The 13,675-nt window shown below is 47.8% G+C and overlaps 1 protein-coding gene across 1 annotated transcript; it reads right to left on the reverse strand.

Annotated features, from left to right (window-relative positions):
- Positions 1-9,854: 9,854 nt before the first annotated feature.
- Positions 9,855-13,358, reverse strand: LOC147116606 (uncharacterized). Its single transcript, XM_085989525.1, has 2 exons — positions 12,336-13,358; positions 9,855-9,996 (listed from the first exon to the last, which is right to left on the reverse strand). The coding sequence occupies exons 1-2, from the start codon at positions 13,353-13,355 to the stop codon at positions 9,913-9,915; spliced, it is 1,104 nt and encodes a 367-aa protein (XP_085845651.1). The 5' UTR covers positions 13,356-13,358; the 3' UTR covers positions 9,855-9,912.
- Between the last annotated feature and the right edge of the window lie 317 nt (positions 13,359-13,675).

Here is a 13,675-nt window from a genome sequence, read left to right on the forward strand (position 1 = left end):
GGAGAGAAGTGCTCTAGCAAGGTGTCAGTCCTTCAGGAGAAAGGGAGAGGAAAATGGATGGAAAAAGAAAAAAAGCTTCTGTCGTAATGACTCCAGTTTTATTTGTTAATCCTAATGTTTTATCTGATTGTGTTCCTCAGTCAAGATGTGTGGCTTGTGGTTTGATGAAACTCCAGCCTCCAATGTTGACACTACTTAAAAATAGCACATACCGTCTGACCTCTCTCAAAATGGACACTTTCCCAACCATGCTTGTTTTGTTTTCCTATGGAGCATAATTCCCCACAGTACACCAAGAAGGCTCATTAGGAATACTTGAAATGCTGGAAAGGTTTCTTGGAAGGAAGTGTGACTTCAAGTCAATTTGCATTTGAATTGCTCCAAGACAGAACTGAGTAAAAACATCATAGCTGATCCTTGGATTAAATTAGCCAAAGTGCAATGTTCCCTCTAATTCTGCGCATGCATGGATTTTGCATTTAAAAGCCGGTGAGCTGGCTGCAAGGGAGCTCCAGATAGCTGCATGCCCATGCAGCTTACCGGGAACACTGGCCCAGTGTCCTTCAAATAAAGTTGCTGCAAAATTTGGTAAACCTGTCCGTGCCTTTTGTCTTCTGGGTTTCACCATTCTCCAAGGTGCACTTGATGACACCTTATCCGGATTACTGGGTCAATCAAGTTAATCCAGCAAAACGTGGGGCAGATTAATGCTACACATGGGCAGATGTAGACTTCAAGATTACAAGCATCTTCTTTGGAGATGTATATACTGTAACTTCTTTCTATTGTTCTCCACCCACATCCCCATTTTTTGTAATGTCTGTCCCTGCACTTTCAAACTCCCAACTACCTAGCCTTTGGCCCTCCATTCATCATGATATTTCTGCTAAATCACACCCTCTCCTCCACCTTTGATGCCCTTGTCCCCATTAAAACTATTACACTCTCTCTCACCCTAGTCGTTCCCCTGGTATACCCCTCATCTCCAGCCCCTTAAGTCCAAGGGACGCAGATTTGAACGTCTATGGCAGACAACTGGTTTAACCATCCATCGGCAGATCTGCTTGAACCACATAAAGCACTGTCTGGTCCTGCTCTCCTTTGCTAAAACTGCTCACTATTCAAAGATCCTGGAATGCAAAGATAATCCCCGGCTTCTCTTCACCACAAACCGTCTTTTTAAACTGCCCTCCTGCACCCTCACCTCCAATAATGAGTTCGAGGAGCTCGTGGGCTTTTTTGTCACAAAGATTGAGACCATCCGTTCAGCTGCCTTTAACCGCTTCCCTCCCTTCCCCTAACCCACCGGGCCAAACTTCCCCATATGTTCCTCACTGCCCTAGCCCAGAACTTTCTCTGGATGCAATCCCATCTCCTGCCGTATTCTCTCCGAGCTCATCTTGTCCATGAGACCCACCTCCTGCTCCCTCGACCCTATTCCCACCAAACTATTGGCGACACAACGTCCCTTCCTGGCCCCCATGTTAGCTGATGGTAACAGTTCCCTCTCTTCGGGTACTGTCCCCCTCCCCTTCAAATCAGCCGTCATCACCCCTCTCAAAAAAAACCACCCTTGACCCCTTCCAAACGACTGAAACGGCTCTTATCAAAATCACAAATGACATTCTATGGATCTGTGACTGTGGTAAACTATCCCTCCTCATCCTTAACCTATCTGCAGCCTTCGACACAGTTGACCACATCATCTTCCTCCAATGCCACTCCACTGTTGTCGAGCTGGGTGGAACTGCCCTTATCTGGTTCCATTCCTGCCTATCGAATCGTAACCTGCAATGGCTTCTCTTCCCACTCCTGCACCGTTAACTCTGGAGTCCCCCAAGGATTTATCCGGGGGGGGGTCTTCCCACTCCTGCACCGTTAACTCTGGAGTCCCCCAAGGATTTATCCTGGGGGGGGGGGGCCGTCCTATTTCTCATCTGCATGCTGCCCCTCCGTGACATTATCCAAAAACACATCGGGTTCCACATGTATGCTGACAACACTCAGCTCTATCTCACCACCACCCCTCTTGACCCCTCCATTGTCTGAATAGTCACACTGCTTGTCCGAGCATAAATTTCCTCCAACTAAATACTGGGAAGACCGAAGCCATTGTCTTTAGTCTCCGCCACAAACTCTGTTCCCTGACCACCGTTTCCATCCCTGGCAATTGTCTGAAGCTGAGCTGGAGCGTTCACAGCCTTGGTGTTGTGTTTGGCCCCGAGATGAGCTTCTGAGCACATATCTGCTCCATCACTAAGACTGCCTCCTTCAACCCCCGTATCATCACCCAACTCCACCCCTGCCTCAGCTCATCTGCTGCTGAAACTCTAATCCATGCCTTTGTTACCTCTAGATTTGACTATTCCAATGCTCTCTTGGCCGGCCTCCCATCTTCTACCCTCTGTAAATTTGTGCTCGTCCAAAACTCTGCTGCTCGTATCTTAACACGCACAAAGTCCTGTTCACCCATTACCCTTGTGCTTGTTGACCTATACTGGCTCCCGGTTTGACATTGCCTTAATTTTAAAATCCTCATCTTGTTTTCAGATTCCTCCATGGCCTCGCCCCTCCCCATCTCTGTAACCTCCTCCGGCCCTACAAGGCTTCAAGATCTCTCTGCTCCTCCAATTCTGACATCCTGTGCATCCTGATTTTAATTGCTTCACCAATGGCATCTGTGCTTCCAGCTGCCTTGGCCCGAAGCTCTAGAATTCCCTCCCTAAACCTCTCCACCTCTCATCCTTTAAGATGCTCCTTAAAACCTACCTCTTTGACCAAGCTTTTGGTCATCTGTCCTGATATATCCTTCTGTGGCTTGGCATCAAAATTTTTATTGATAACACTCTTGTTAAGCGCCTTGGGACATTTTGCTACATTAATGACGCTATATAAATCCAAGTTGTTGTAACATGCAGAGTCCACACTATTGCAGTAATTGCACCTCAGCTCAGCTGGTAGTATCCAACCAAGATACTTTCTTGTCCACAAGTAAACCAGGTGTCAAGTTGCTTTAATTGGCAGTACTCCCATCTGAGTTAGAAGGCTGTGGGTTCAAGACAAACTCAATGACCTTACCACACCAGCTAGGTTGACGCTTCAGTGCAGTACTGAGGGAGTGCTGCGTTCTTGGAGGTGTCATCCTTCCAATGAGATGTTAAACTGGGACCCTATTTGTTTAGGTGAATGGAAAAGATTCCATGATACTATTTAAAGAAGTGTCCTTGTTTCCATCTCTCCCAACCAGCACTACTAAAAAACAAATTGGTGATTCAGCTCATTTATTGTGAGATCTTGTTACATGCAAATTGGCTGCCATATTTGCCTAAAAGTAATTCATTGCACTTAAAGACATCCTATGGATGTGTTGAGGCACTATACAAATGCAAGTTCTTTAAAACTTTCAGGTTTGTCTATATATAGTTTAAATTGTTTAGAATTTTCCCTTTATCAAAGGGAATTATTTGGGGAGCTACATGTTTTTTTAAAATAATTGGTATCAAAATCTCTTAGCTCATCCAGAAGTGACTTCACAGCAGCCTTCAACAGGGTTAGATGGGGACCCCAGAATTGTGTTGGAGGAAGCTGAGAAAATCACATCTGCTAAGATAAGACATTAGCTTTCAATTAGTTACCTGCTATATTACTATGCATAAAATGGTCTTTGTCCTGCAAGGAGCTATTGTAGTCCAGTCCCTATTGTAGTTGATGTCAGTTTGGTTCAGGTGGTTACATAGAAACATAGAAGATAGGAGCAGGAGTAGGCCATTTGGCCCCTCGAGCCTGCTCCGCCATTTAATGAGATCATGGCTGATCATCCAAATTCAGTACCCTGTCCCTGCTTTCTCCCCGTATCCCTTGATCCCTTTAGCCTTAAGAAATATATCTAACTCCTTCTTGAATATATTTAATGAATTGGCCTCAACTGCCTTTTGTGGTAGAGAATTCCACAGGTTCACCACTCTCTGGATGAAGAAATTCCTCCTCATCTCTGTCCTAAATGGCTTACCCCTTATCTTTAGACTGTGACCCCTGGTCCTGGACTCCCCCGCCATCGGGAACATCCTTCCTGCATCTAGTCCTGTTAGAATTTTATAAGTTTCAATGATTTAATAAATCCCCCATTTTACTCTCAGCTGAGTTGGAAGGTTGTGGATTTAAGCCCTACTTAAAAACTTGAGAGCACAATCTAGGCTGATACTCCAGTGTATTACTGAAGGAGCGCTGCATTGGTAGAGGTGTGGACAAGCTCTACAAATTTCTTCTTTTCAAGTATTTATCCAATTCCCTTTGGAAAGTTATTATTGAATCTGCTTCCACCACCTTTTTGGGTAGTGCATTCCAGATCATAACGTGTTGCTTAAAAAAATAAATCCCCATTCGATTTTTTTCAAATGATCTTAAACCTCTGTCTGTTACCGAGCCTCCTGCCAGTGAAAAGTTTCTCCTTATTTACTCTATCAAAACCCCTCATAATTTTGAACATCTTTTATTAAATCTCTGCTTAACCTTCTCTACTGCAACGAGAACAATCCCAGCTTCTCTAGTCTCCACATAACTGAAGCTCATCATCCCTGGTACCATTCTAGTAAATCTCCTCTGCACCCTCACCAAGGCCTTGACATCCTGCCTCAAGTGTGGGGCCCAGAATTGGACCCAATACTCCAGCTGAAGCCTAACCAGTGATTTATAAAGGTTTACCATAACTTCCTTACTTTTGTACTCTATGCCTCTATTTATAAAGCCACATATGCTTTTTTTTTTAAAACAGCCTTATCAACTTATCCTGCCACCTTCAAAAATTGTGTATCTGATTCAGAAACATTTAAATACCAAGAGAGACTTAAAGAAAACACCTCTGTTCTTGACGGGGAAATAGTAACCTAGAATTAGCAGTAACCTCATGTGATACGGAAACAGCTGGTAATGATATGTAACTCGCCAAATGTTTGGTAGCATTTTGGAAAATTAAGAAACTCAAAAATGATCTCCTTCGCTTACATGAACATGGTTTAATTACTTCATAGTTCTGCAATTGAAATGTTAAGCAGGGTGCATTGGGGGAATCATGTAAACAAAATTTTTTTTAAACTGCGGCAGTGCTAGGAAGAAGCATTTATCCAAGAAAGAATTTGTGTGTGTATATATAGCTGAGGACTTATTGTATCCTTAGGACATCCCAAAGCACTTAATAAGCAATGGATTACATTCAAAGTGCAGTTACTGCTATAATGTAGGCAAACGTGGCCACTAATTTGCACAGGGCATGGTCTCACACAGCAAGGTCCCACAAACAGTAAATAAATGGACACTTAACATGTTTGTGTTAGTGACGGAGGAATGTTGGCTAAGATACCAGGTAAACTACGTGCTCTTTGAACCATAGAAAGTTACAGCACGGAAGGAGGCCATTTCGGCCCATCGTGTCTGCGCCGGCCAACAAAGAGCTATCCAGTCTAATCCCACTCCCCAGCTCTTGGTCTGTAGCCCTGCAGGTTACAGCATCCCAAGTGCACATCCAAGTCCTTTTTAAATGTGATGAGGGTTTCTGCCTCTACCACCCTTTCAGGCAGTGAGTTCCAGACCCCCACAACCCTCTGGGTGAAGAAATCTCCCCTCAAATTCCCTCTTAAACCTTCCCCCAATTACTTTAAATCTGTGCCCCTGGTTTTTGACCCCTCTGCTAAGGGAAATAGCTCCTTTCTATCCACTTTATCTAGGCCCCCTCATAATTTTATACACCTCAATAAGGTCTCCCCTCAGCCTCCTCTGTTCCAAAGAAAACAAACCCAAACTATCCAGTCTTTCCTCATAGCTAAGATTCTCTACTCCTGGCAACATCCTTGTAAATCTCCTCTGTACCCTCTCTAGTGCAATCACATCTTTCCTGTAATGTGGTGACCAGAACTGCACGCATTACTCTAGCTGAGGCCTAACTAGTGTTTTATACAGTTGAAGCATAACCCCCCTGCTCTTGTATTCTATGCCATGGCTAATAAAGGCAAGCATTCCGTATGCCTTCTTAACCACCTTATTCCTGTTACACCTGTTCATCCCTGTTTGGCATAAAAATAAAATAAAGAAGGTGACTCAACCGTGGCTAACAAGGGAAATTAGGGATAGCATAAGATCCAAGGAGAGGACATATAAATTGGCCAGAAAAAGCAGCATTGGATTGGGAGCAGTTTAGGATTCAGCAAAGGAGGACAAAGGGATTAATTAAGAGGGAGAAAATAGAGTATGAGAGTAAGCTTGCGAGGAACATAAAAACTGACTGTAAAAGCTTCTATAGATATGTGAAGAGAAAAAGATTGGTGAAGCCAAGCGTAGGTCCCTTGCAGTCAGAATCAAGGGAATTTATAATGGGGAACAAAGAAATGGAAGACCAATTAAATACATGCTTTGGTTCTGTCTTCACAAAGGAGGGCACAAATAAACTCCCAGAGATGTCAGGGAACATAGGGTCTAATGAGAGGGAGGAACTGAATGAAATCAGTATTTGTAGGGAAATGGTGTTAGGGAAATTGACGGGATTAAAGGCCGATAAATCCCCAGGGCCTGATCATCTACATCCTAGGGTACTTAAGGAAGTGGCCCTAGAAATAGTAGATGCATTGCTGGTCATCTTCCAAAATTCTATAGACTCTGGAACAGTTCCCATGGATTGGAGGGTAGCTAATGTAACCCCACTATTTAAAAAAGGTGGTAGTGAAAAAACGGGGAATTATAGCCTGACATCGGTAGTGGGGAAAATGCTAGAGTCCATTATAAAAGATGTAATAGCAGAGCACTTGGAAAACAGTGACAGGATCAGACAAAGTCAACATGGATTTACAAAAGGTAAATCATGCTTGACTAATCTACTGGAATTTTTTGAGGATGTAACTGGTAGAATAGATAAGGGAGAACCAGTGGATGTGGTGTATTTGGACTTTCAGAAGGGAGCTAGGACCCCAGTTATTCACAATATATATTAATGATGATCTAGACAAGGGAACTAGATGTAATATCTCCAAGTTTGCAGACAACACAAAGCTGGGTGGGCGTGTGTGCTGTGAGGAGGATGCCGAGAAACTCCAGTATGATTTGGACAGGTTAGGTGATTGGGCAGATGCATGGCAGATGCAGTATAATGTGGATAAATGCGAGGCTATCCACTGGTGGCAAAAACAGGAAGGCAGATTATTATCTGAACGGCAATAGATTGGGAGAAGGGGAAGTACAACGAGACCTGGGTGTCCTTGCGCACCAGTCGCTGAAGGTAAGCATGCAGGTGCAGCAGACGGTTAAGAAGGCAAATGGTATGTTGGCCTTCATAGCGAGAGGATTCGAGTACAGGAGCAAGGATGTCTTGCTGCAGTTGTACAGGGCCTTGGTGAGATCACACCTTGAGTATTGTGTGCAGTTTTGGTCGCCTTATCTGAGGAAGGATGTTCTTGCCATGGAGGGAGTGCAGCGAAGATTCACCAGACTGATACCTGGGATGGCAGGAATGACGCATGAGGAGAGATTGGGTCGATTGGGCTTATATTCACTGGAGTTTAGAAGAATGAGAGGGGATCTCATTGAAACTTATAAAATTCTAACAGGACTAGACAGACTAGATGCAGGAAGGATGTTCCCGATGGCGGGGGAGTCCAGGACCAGGGGTCACAGTCTAAAGATAAGGGGTAAGCCATTTAGGACAGAGATGAGGAGGAATTTCTTCACCCAGAGAGTGGTGAACCTGTGGCATTCTCTGCCACAAAAGGCAGTTGAGGCCAATTCATTAAATATATTCAAGAAGGAGTTAGATATATTTCTTAAGGCTAAAGGGATCAAGGGATATGGGGAGAAAGCAGGGACAGGGTACTGAATTTGGATGATCAGCCATGATCTCATTAAATGGCGGAGCAGGCTCGAGGGGCCGATTGGCCTACTCCTGCTCCTGCTCCTATCTTCTATGTTTATCTACTTGGCCTGCTACCTTCAGGGATCTGTGGACATGCACTCCAAGGTCCCTTTGTTCCTTTACACTACTCAGTGTCCTACCATTTAATGTGTATTCCCTTTCCTTGTTAGCCCTCCCCAAATGCATTACCTCACACTTCTCCGGATTGAATTCCATTCGCCACTATTCTGCCCACCTGACCAATTTATTGACATCTTCCTGCAGTCTACAGCTTCCTTCTTCAGTATCAACCACACAGCCGATTTTAGTATCATCTGCAAACTTCTTAATCATACCCCCTATATTCAAGTCAAGATCATTGATATATACCACAAAAAGCAAGGGACCTAGTACTGACCCCTGCAGAACCCCACTGGAAACAGCCTTCCAGTCACAAAAACACCCATCAACCATTACCCTCTGCTTCCTGTCTCCGAGCCAGTTTTGAATCCAACTTGACACTTTGCCCTGGATCCCATGGGCTTTTAACTTCGTGACCAGTCTGCCATGTGGAACCTTATCAAAAGCCTTGCTAAAGTCCATATACACTACATCAAATGCACTACCCTCATCTACCCTCCTTGTTACCTCCTCAAAAAATTCAATCAAGTTTGTCAGACACAACCTTCCCTTAACAAATCCGTGCTGACTATCCTTGATTAATCCGTGTCTTTCTAAATGAATAGCAGTGTGGGGTCTCTCGTGCCCACTTCAGCAGGCAGACAAGACATAGAAGATAGGAGCAGAAGTAGGCCATTCGGCCCCTCGAGCCCGCTCCGCCATTTAATAAGATCATGGCTGATCATCCAAATTCAGTACCCTGTCCCTGCTTTCTCCCCATTTCCCTTGATCCCTTTAGCCTCAAGAAATATATCCAACTCCTTCTTGAATATATTTAATGAATTGGCCTCAACTACCCTGTGTGGCAGATAATTCCACAGGTTCACCACTCTCTGGATGAAGAAATTCCTCATCTCAGTCCTAAATGGCTTACCCCTTATCCTTAGACTGTGACCCCTGGTTCTGGACTCCCCAGACTTCTGGAGTCCTCAGTTCTTGTCCAAAAAACAGCATGTCCAACAAAGCTACCTCAGTCCTGCATTGAAGTATCAATCTAAATTATGTGCTCAAGACTGTCATGGCGCTTGAACCCACAACCGTCTGAGGCAAAATTGCTACCAATTGAGCCAAGTTGACATTATACTAAAGTTCCCCTTTAATCTTTTTTAATATTTGCTCTCGGGATGCGGAAGATATTTGTGATGCACTATCAATTGCTACAAAAGACTGGAGATTGAGAAAGTAATAAACAGGCTTTTATTACCAAAGAACAGAGCATGCCTCTTGTGGTTGCCTGGTATCCAAAAGGGCTGGAGGCTTCTGAGCAGCGACCTTTATACCCAGCCATGAGGGTGGAGCCAGGGGCGGAGTCAGCTGAGGCATGCACAGACAAGTACAACAATATGCAAGAGTGAACAACAGTACTAACAGTGAACAACAATACTAACAACAGTGGTTTACCACATTCACCCCTTGTTTAGAATTGAGTCCGGCGGGGTGAAGTGCACTAAAAATTCGTGTACTGAAGTCTATCAGGAGGCCTTGTAAGCCGTCCTGAGCGTCGCAGCAGCGGCGGTGATGGTGCAGCATCCAACGTTGAACCCGGTGTCTCGTTCAGAGGAGGTGTAGCAGGTGGCGGACCCTGGGGCTGCTGCATGCCGTCTACAGGGGTCAGAGCATGGGTAATGGGAGGTAGCAATGGTGGTCTCTCAGAGGCACCCGAAGGTGCGAGGTCTCGTGCGGGGACTGTGTCCTGGGGGTAGGCAGGAGTAGCGGTGGGTGGCGAAGAGGGTGTTTCAGGAGCACCTGCAGGTGCGAGGTCTCGAATGGAGACTGTGTCCTCCCGCCCGTCCGGGTACACCACGTAAGCATACTGCGGGTTGGCGTGGAGGAGGCTCACCCTCTCGACCAGGGGGTCCGCCTTATGGGTCCTCACGTGCTTCCGCAGTAGGACGGGACCTGGAGAAGTCAGCCATGTTGGTAGCGAAATCCCCGACGTGGACTTCCTGGGGAAGGAGAACATTCTCTCGTGAGGAGTGGCATTGGTGGGTGTACAGAGCAGCGACCGAATGGAATGGAGCGCCGCAGGGAGGACCTCCTGCCAGCGGGAGGTCGGAAGGCCCTTAGATTTTAAGTTTAAAAGGACTGCCTTCCAGACTGTCGCATTCTCCCTTTCCACCTGGCCGTTACCCCGGGGGTTGTAGCTGGTGGTCCTGCTTGTAGCAATGCCTCTCGCGAGCAGGTACTGCCGAAGTTCGTCGCTCATAAAAGATGAGCCCCTGTCGCTATGGATATAGCTAGGGAAACCGAACAAGGCGAAGAGGTCATTCAGACATTTAATGACCGTGGTACTGGTCATGTCCGAGCAAGGGATGGCAAACGGGAAACGGGAGTACTCATCAATTATATTGAGGAAGTACACATTGCGGTCAGAGGAGGGGAGGGGCCCTTTAAAATCGATGCTCAGCCGCTCAAAGGGGCGCGTGGCTTTGATCAGGCTCGCTCTGTCTGGCCTATAAAAATGCGGCTTGCACTCGGCACAGATCTGGCAGTTCCTGGTCATGGTCCTGACCTCCTCGATGGAGTAGGGCAGGTTACGGGATTTGATAAAATGGAAGAACCTGGTGACCCCCGGGTGGCAGAGGTCATTGTGGAGGGTCTGTAGCCTATCAACCTGCGCGTTGGCGCACGTACCACGTGATAGGGCATCTGGGGGCTCATTGAGTTTCCCGGGCCGGTACAAGATATCGTAATTGTAGGTGGAGAGTTCGATTCTCCACCTTAAGATCTTGTCATTCTTGATTTTGCCCCGCTGCTTATTATGAAACATAAAAGCCACTGAACGCTGGTCAGTGAGCAGGGTAAATCGTTTTCCGGCCAGGTAATGCCGCCAATGTCGCACGGCTTCCACAATGGCCTGGGCCTCCTTTTCGACAGAGGAGTGTCGAATCTCGGGGCCCTGGAGGGTCCTTGAGAAAAAGGCCACGGGTCTCCCCGCCTGGTTAAGGGTTGCAGCTAGGGCAAAGTCGGATGCGTCGCTCTCCACTTGAAAAGGAAGGGACTCATCCACAGCGTGCATTGTGGCCTTCGCAATGTCTCCTTTTATGAGAGTGAAGGCTGCACAGGCCTCTGCTGTCAGGGGGAAGGAGGCGGACTTGATGAGGGGTCGGGCTTTATCCGCATAGTTGGGCACCCACTGAGCATAGTAAGAGAAAAACCCCAGGCATCTCTTCAGTGCTTTCTGGCAGTGGGGGAGGGGAAGCTCCATAAGGGGGCGCATTCTATCGGGGTCTGGGCCGATGACTCCGTTCTCCACTACGCAGCCAAGAATAGCGAGGCGCGTAGTACGAAACATACATTTGTCTTTGTTGTATGTGAGATTCAGCCGCTGGGCCGTCCGGAGGAATTTCTCTAGATTAACGTCGTGGTCCTGCTGGTCGTGGCCGCAGATGGTGACGTTGTCTAGATATGGGAAAGTGGCCTGGAGCGCGTTCTGGTCAACCATCCGGTCCATCTCCCGTTGGAAGACAGAAACTCCGTTGGTGACGCCGAAGGGAACTCTGAGAAAGTGATAGAGCCGACCGTCAGCTTCAAAAGCTGTGTACTGGCGGTCCTCAGCCCTGATGGGGAGCTGGTGGTATGCCGACTTCAGATCAATCGTCGAGAACACCCGGTATTGTGCTATCTGATTGACCATGTCAGATATGCGGGGGAGTGGGTATGCATCTAGTTGGGTGTAGCGATTGATCGTCTGGCTGTAGTCAATAACTAGGCGCTGTTTTTCGCCAGTCTTCACTACCACCACTTGTGCTCGCCATGGGCTGGTGCTACTTTCAATAATCCCTTCCTTCAGGAGTCTCGCTACCTCGGATTTAATGAAGCTCCTATCCCCAACACTGTAACGCCTGCTTTTGGTAGCGATGGGCTTACAGTCGCGGGTGAGGTTAGCGAACAAGGAGGGGGGGGGAACTTTAAGGGTGGAGAGGCTGCAAATGGTGCACGGCGGGCGATTTAAAAGCTGCTGGCTGCAGACTGTGAGTGGGGGGAGGGGTCCGTCATACGCTAATGTGACACTCTTAAGGTGGCACTGAAAATCCAACCCCAGTAGAACGGCAGCGCAGAGATGGGGCAGGACCAGAAGTTTAAAATTTTTGTATTCTGTGCCCCTTACTGAAAGGGTCACTACACAGTAGCCACCGACGTCCGCTGACTGGGCTTTGGAAGCCAAAGAGATCCGATGGCGCGTCGGCAGGACCGGGAGAGAGTAACTGCGCACCGTGTCGGGGTGGATAAAGCTCTCCGTGCTCCCGCTGTCAAAAAGGCAGGTAGTGGCGCGGCCGTTTACCGTAATATCCATCATGGACCTGGACAGTTGATGAGGGAGAGATTGGTCCAGCGTCACGGAGGCCAGCGTATGGTCGAGCGAGTCGATGTGGTCGTCAGATGAGGCGGTGGTTGAGTCCGGCTCCCCCGTGGTTGAAGTCGGAGGCGTCCAAGATGGCGGACAAAATGGCGGCGCCCACGGTCCCGATCCCCACGCGGCTGGGGGAGCCCAAGATGGCGGACAAGATGGCTGCGCCCACGGTTCGCACGCAGCGCTGCTGGCGTTAGCGGTCTTCCCTTTGCAGGCGCTAACGTAGTGACCTTTCTTCCCGCAGCCGGAGCAGGTAGCATTCTTCGCGGGGCAGCGTGCTCTAGGGTGTTTAGCTTGGCCACAAAAATAGCATTTTTGTGCCTTGGACATCGCTGCAGCAGTCGGAGGTGGCGGTCCCATGGCCCAAGATTGCGGCGTCCACGGCGCGGGGCGATGAGGGGAGAAAGCGTCCATATTTCTGTGGGCCGCGTCGAGCGAGAGGGACACTGCCTTTGTCAGGTCTATTTCACCCTTCTCCAGCAGCCTCTGCCGGGAGTAGTCGGACCTTAGACCCGCAACGAAAGCGTCTCGTATCAATCCCTCCGCATGTGCCGCGGCCGATACTTCCTTGCAGTCGCAGCCGCGTCCGAGTACCCGCAGTGCCCGTAGGAAGGCTTCCACCGATTCCCCGGGCTGCTGTCTGCGAGATCTTAAAAGGTGCCTGGCATAGACCGTGTTAACCGGGCGTGCATACTGCCCTTTCAGTAGGTCGATAGCCGCCGCGTAGGTCGTCGCATCTTGGATTAAAGTATAGACTTGGTGGCTCACCTTCGAGGCCAGGATTTTCAGTTTATTTTCATCAAGAGTCACGGTCGAGGCTTCCAGATACGCCTCAAAGCAACGCAGCCATTGTGCGAACCTAGTCGACGAACCCGCTTCTTGGGGGTCTAGGTCCAGGCATGTTGGTCTGAGGGCTCGCAGCAGCGCCTGCTGCTCAGCGTTTTGCGCCATCGGTTGATCAGCATCCGCAGCCAACATTTAACTTTGGTAATAAAATTGATGCACTATCAATTGCTACAAAAGACTGGAGATTGAGAAAGTAATAAACAGGCTTTTATTACCAAAGAACAGAGCATGCCTCTTGTGGTTGCCTGGTATCCAAAAGGGCTGGAGGCTTCTGAGCAGCGACCTTTATACCCAGCCATGAGGGTGGAGCCAGGGGCGGAGTCAGCTGAGGCATGCACAGACAAGTACAACAATATGCAAGAGTGAACAACAGTACTAACAGTGAACAACAATACTAACAACAGTGGTTTACCACAATTTGTTCT

The sequence above is a fragment of the Somniosus microcephalus genome, chromosome 6 (assembly GCF_052327205.1).
Source record: "Somniosus microcephalus isolate GS21.2 chromosome 6, FLI_Smic_1.0, whole genome shotgun sequence".
Classification (NCBI taxonomy): domain Eukaryota; kingdom Metazoa; phylum Chordata; class Chondrichthyes; order Squaliformes; family Somniosidae; genus Somniosus; species Somniosus microcephalus.

Coding starts and splice junctions, on each gene's coding strand:
- LOC147116606 (XM_085989525.1), bottom strand. CDS start 13,355: ATGGCGCAAAACGCTGAGCAGCAGGCGCTGCTGCGAGCCCTCAGACCA. Junction 9,997..12,335: donor GGTCCATGATGGATATTACG/GTAAACGGCCGC, acceptor CTCCTTCCCCAG/GAAGTCCACGTCGGGGATTT.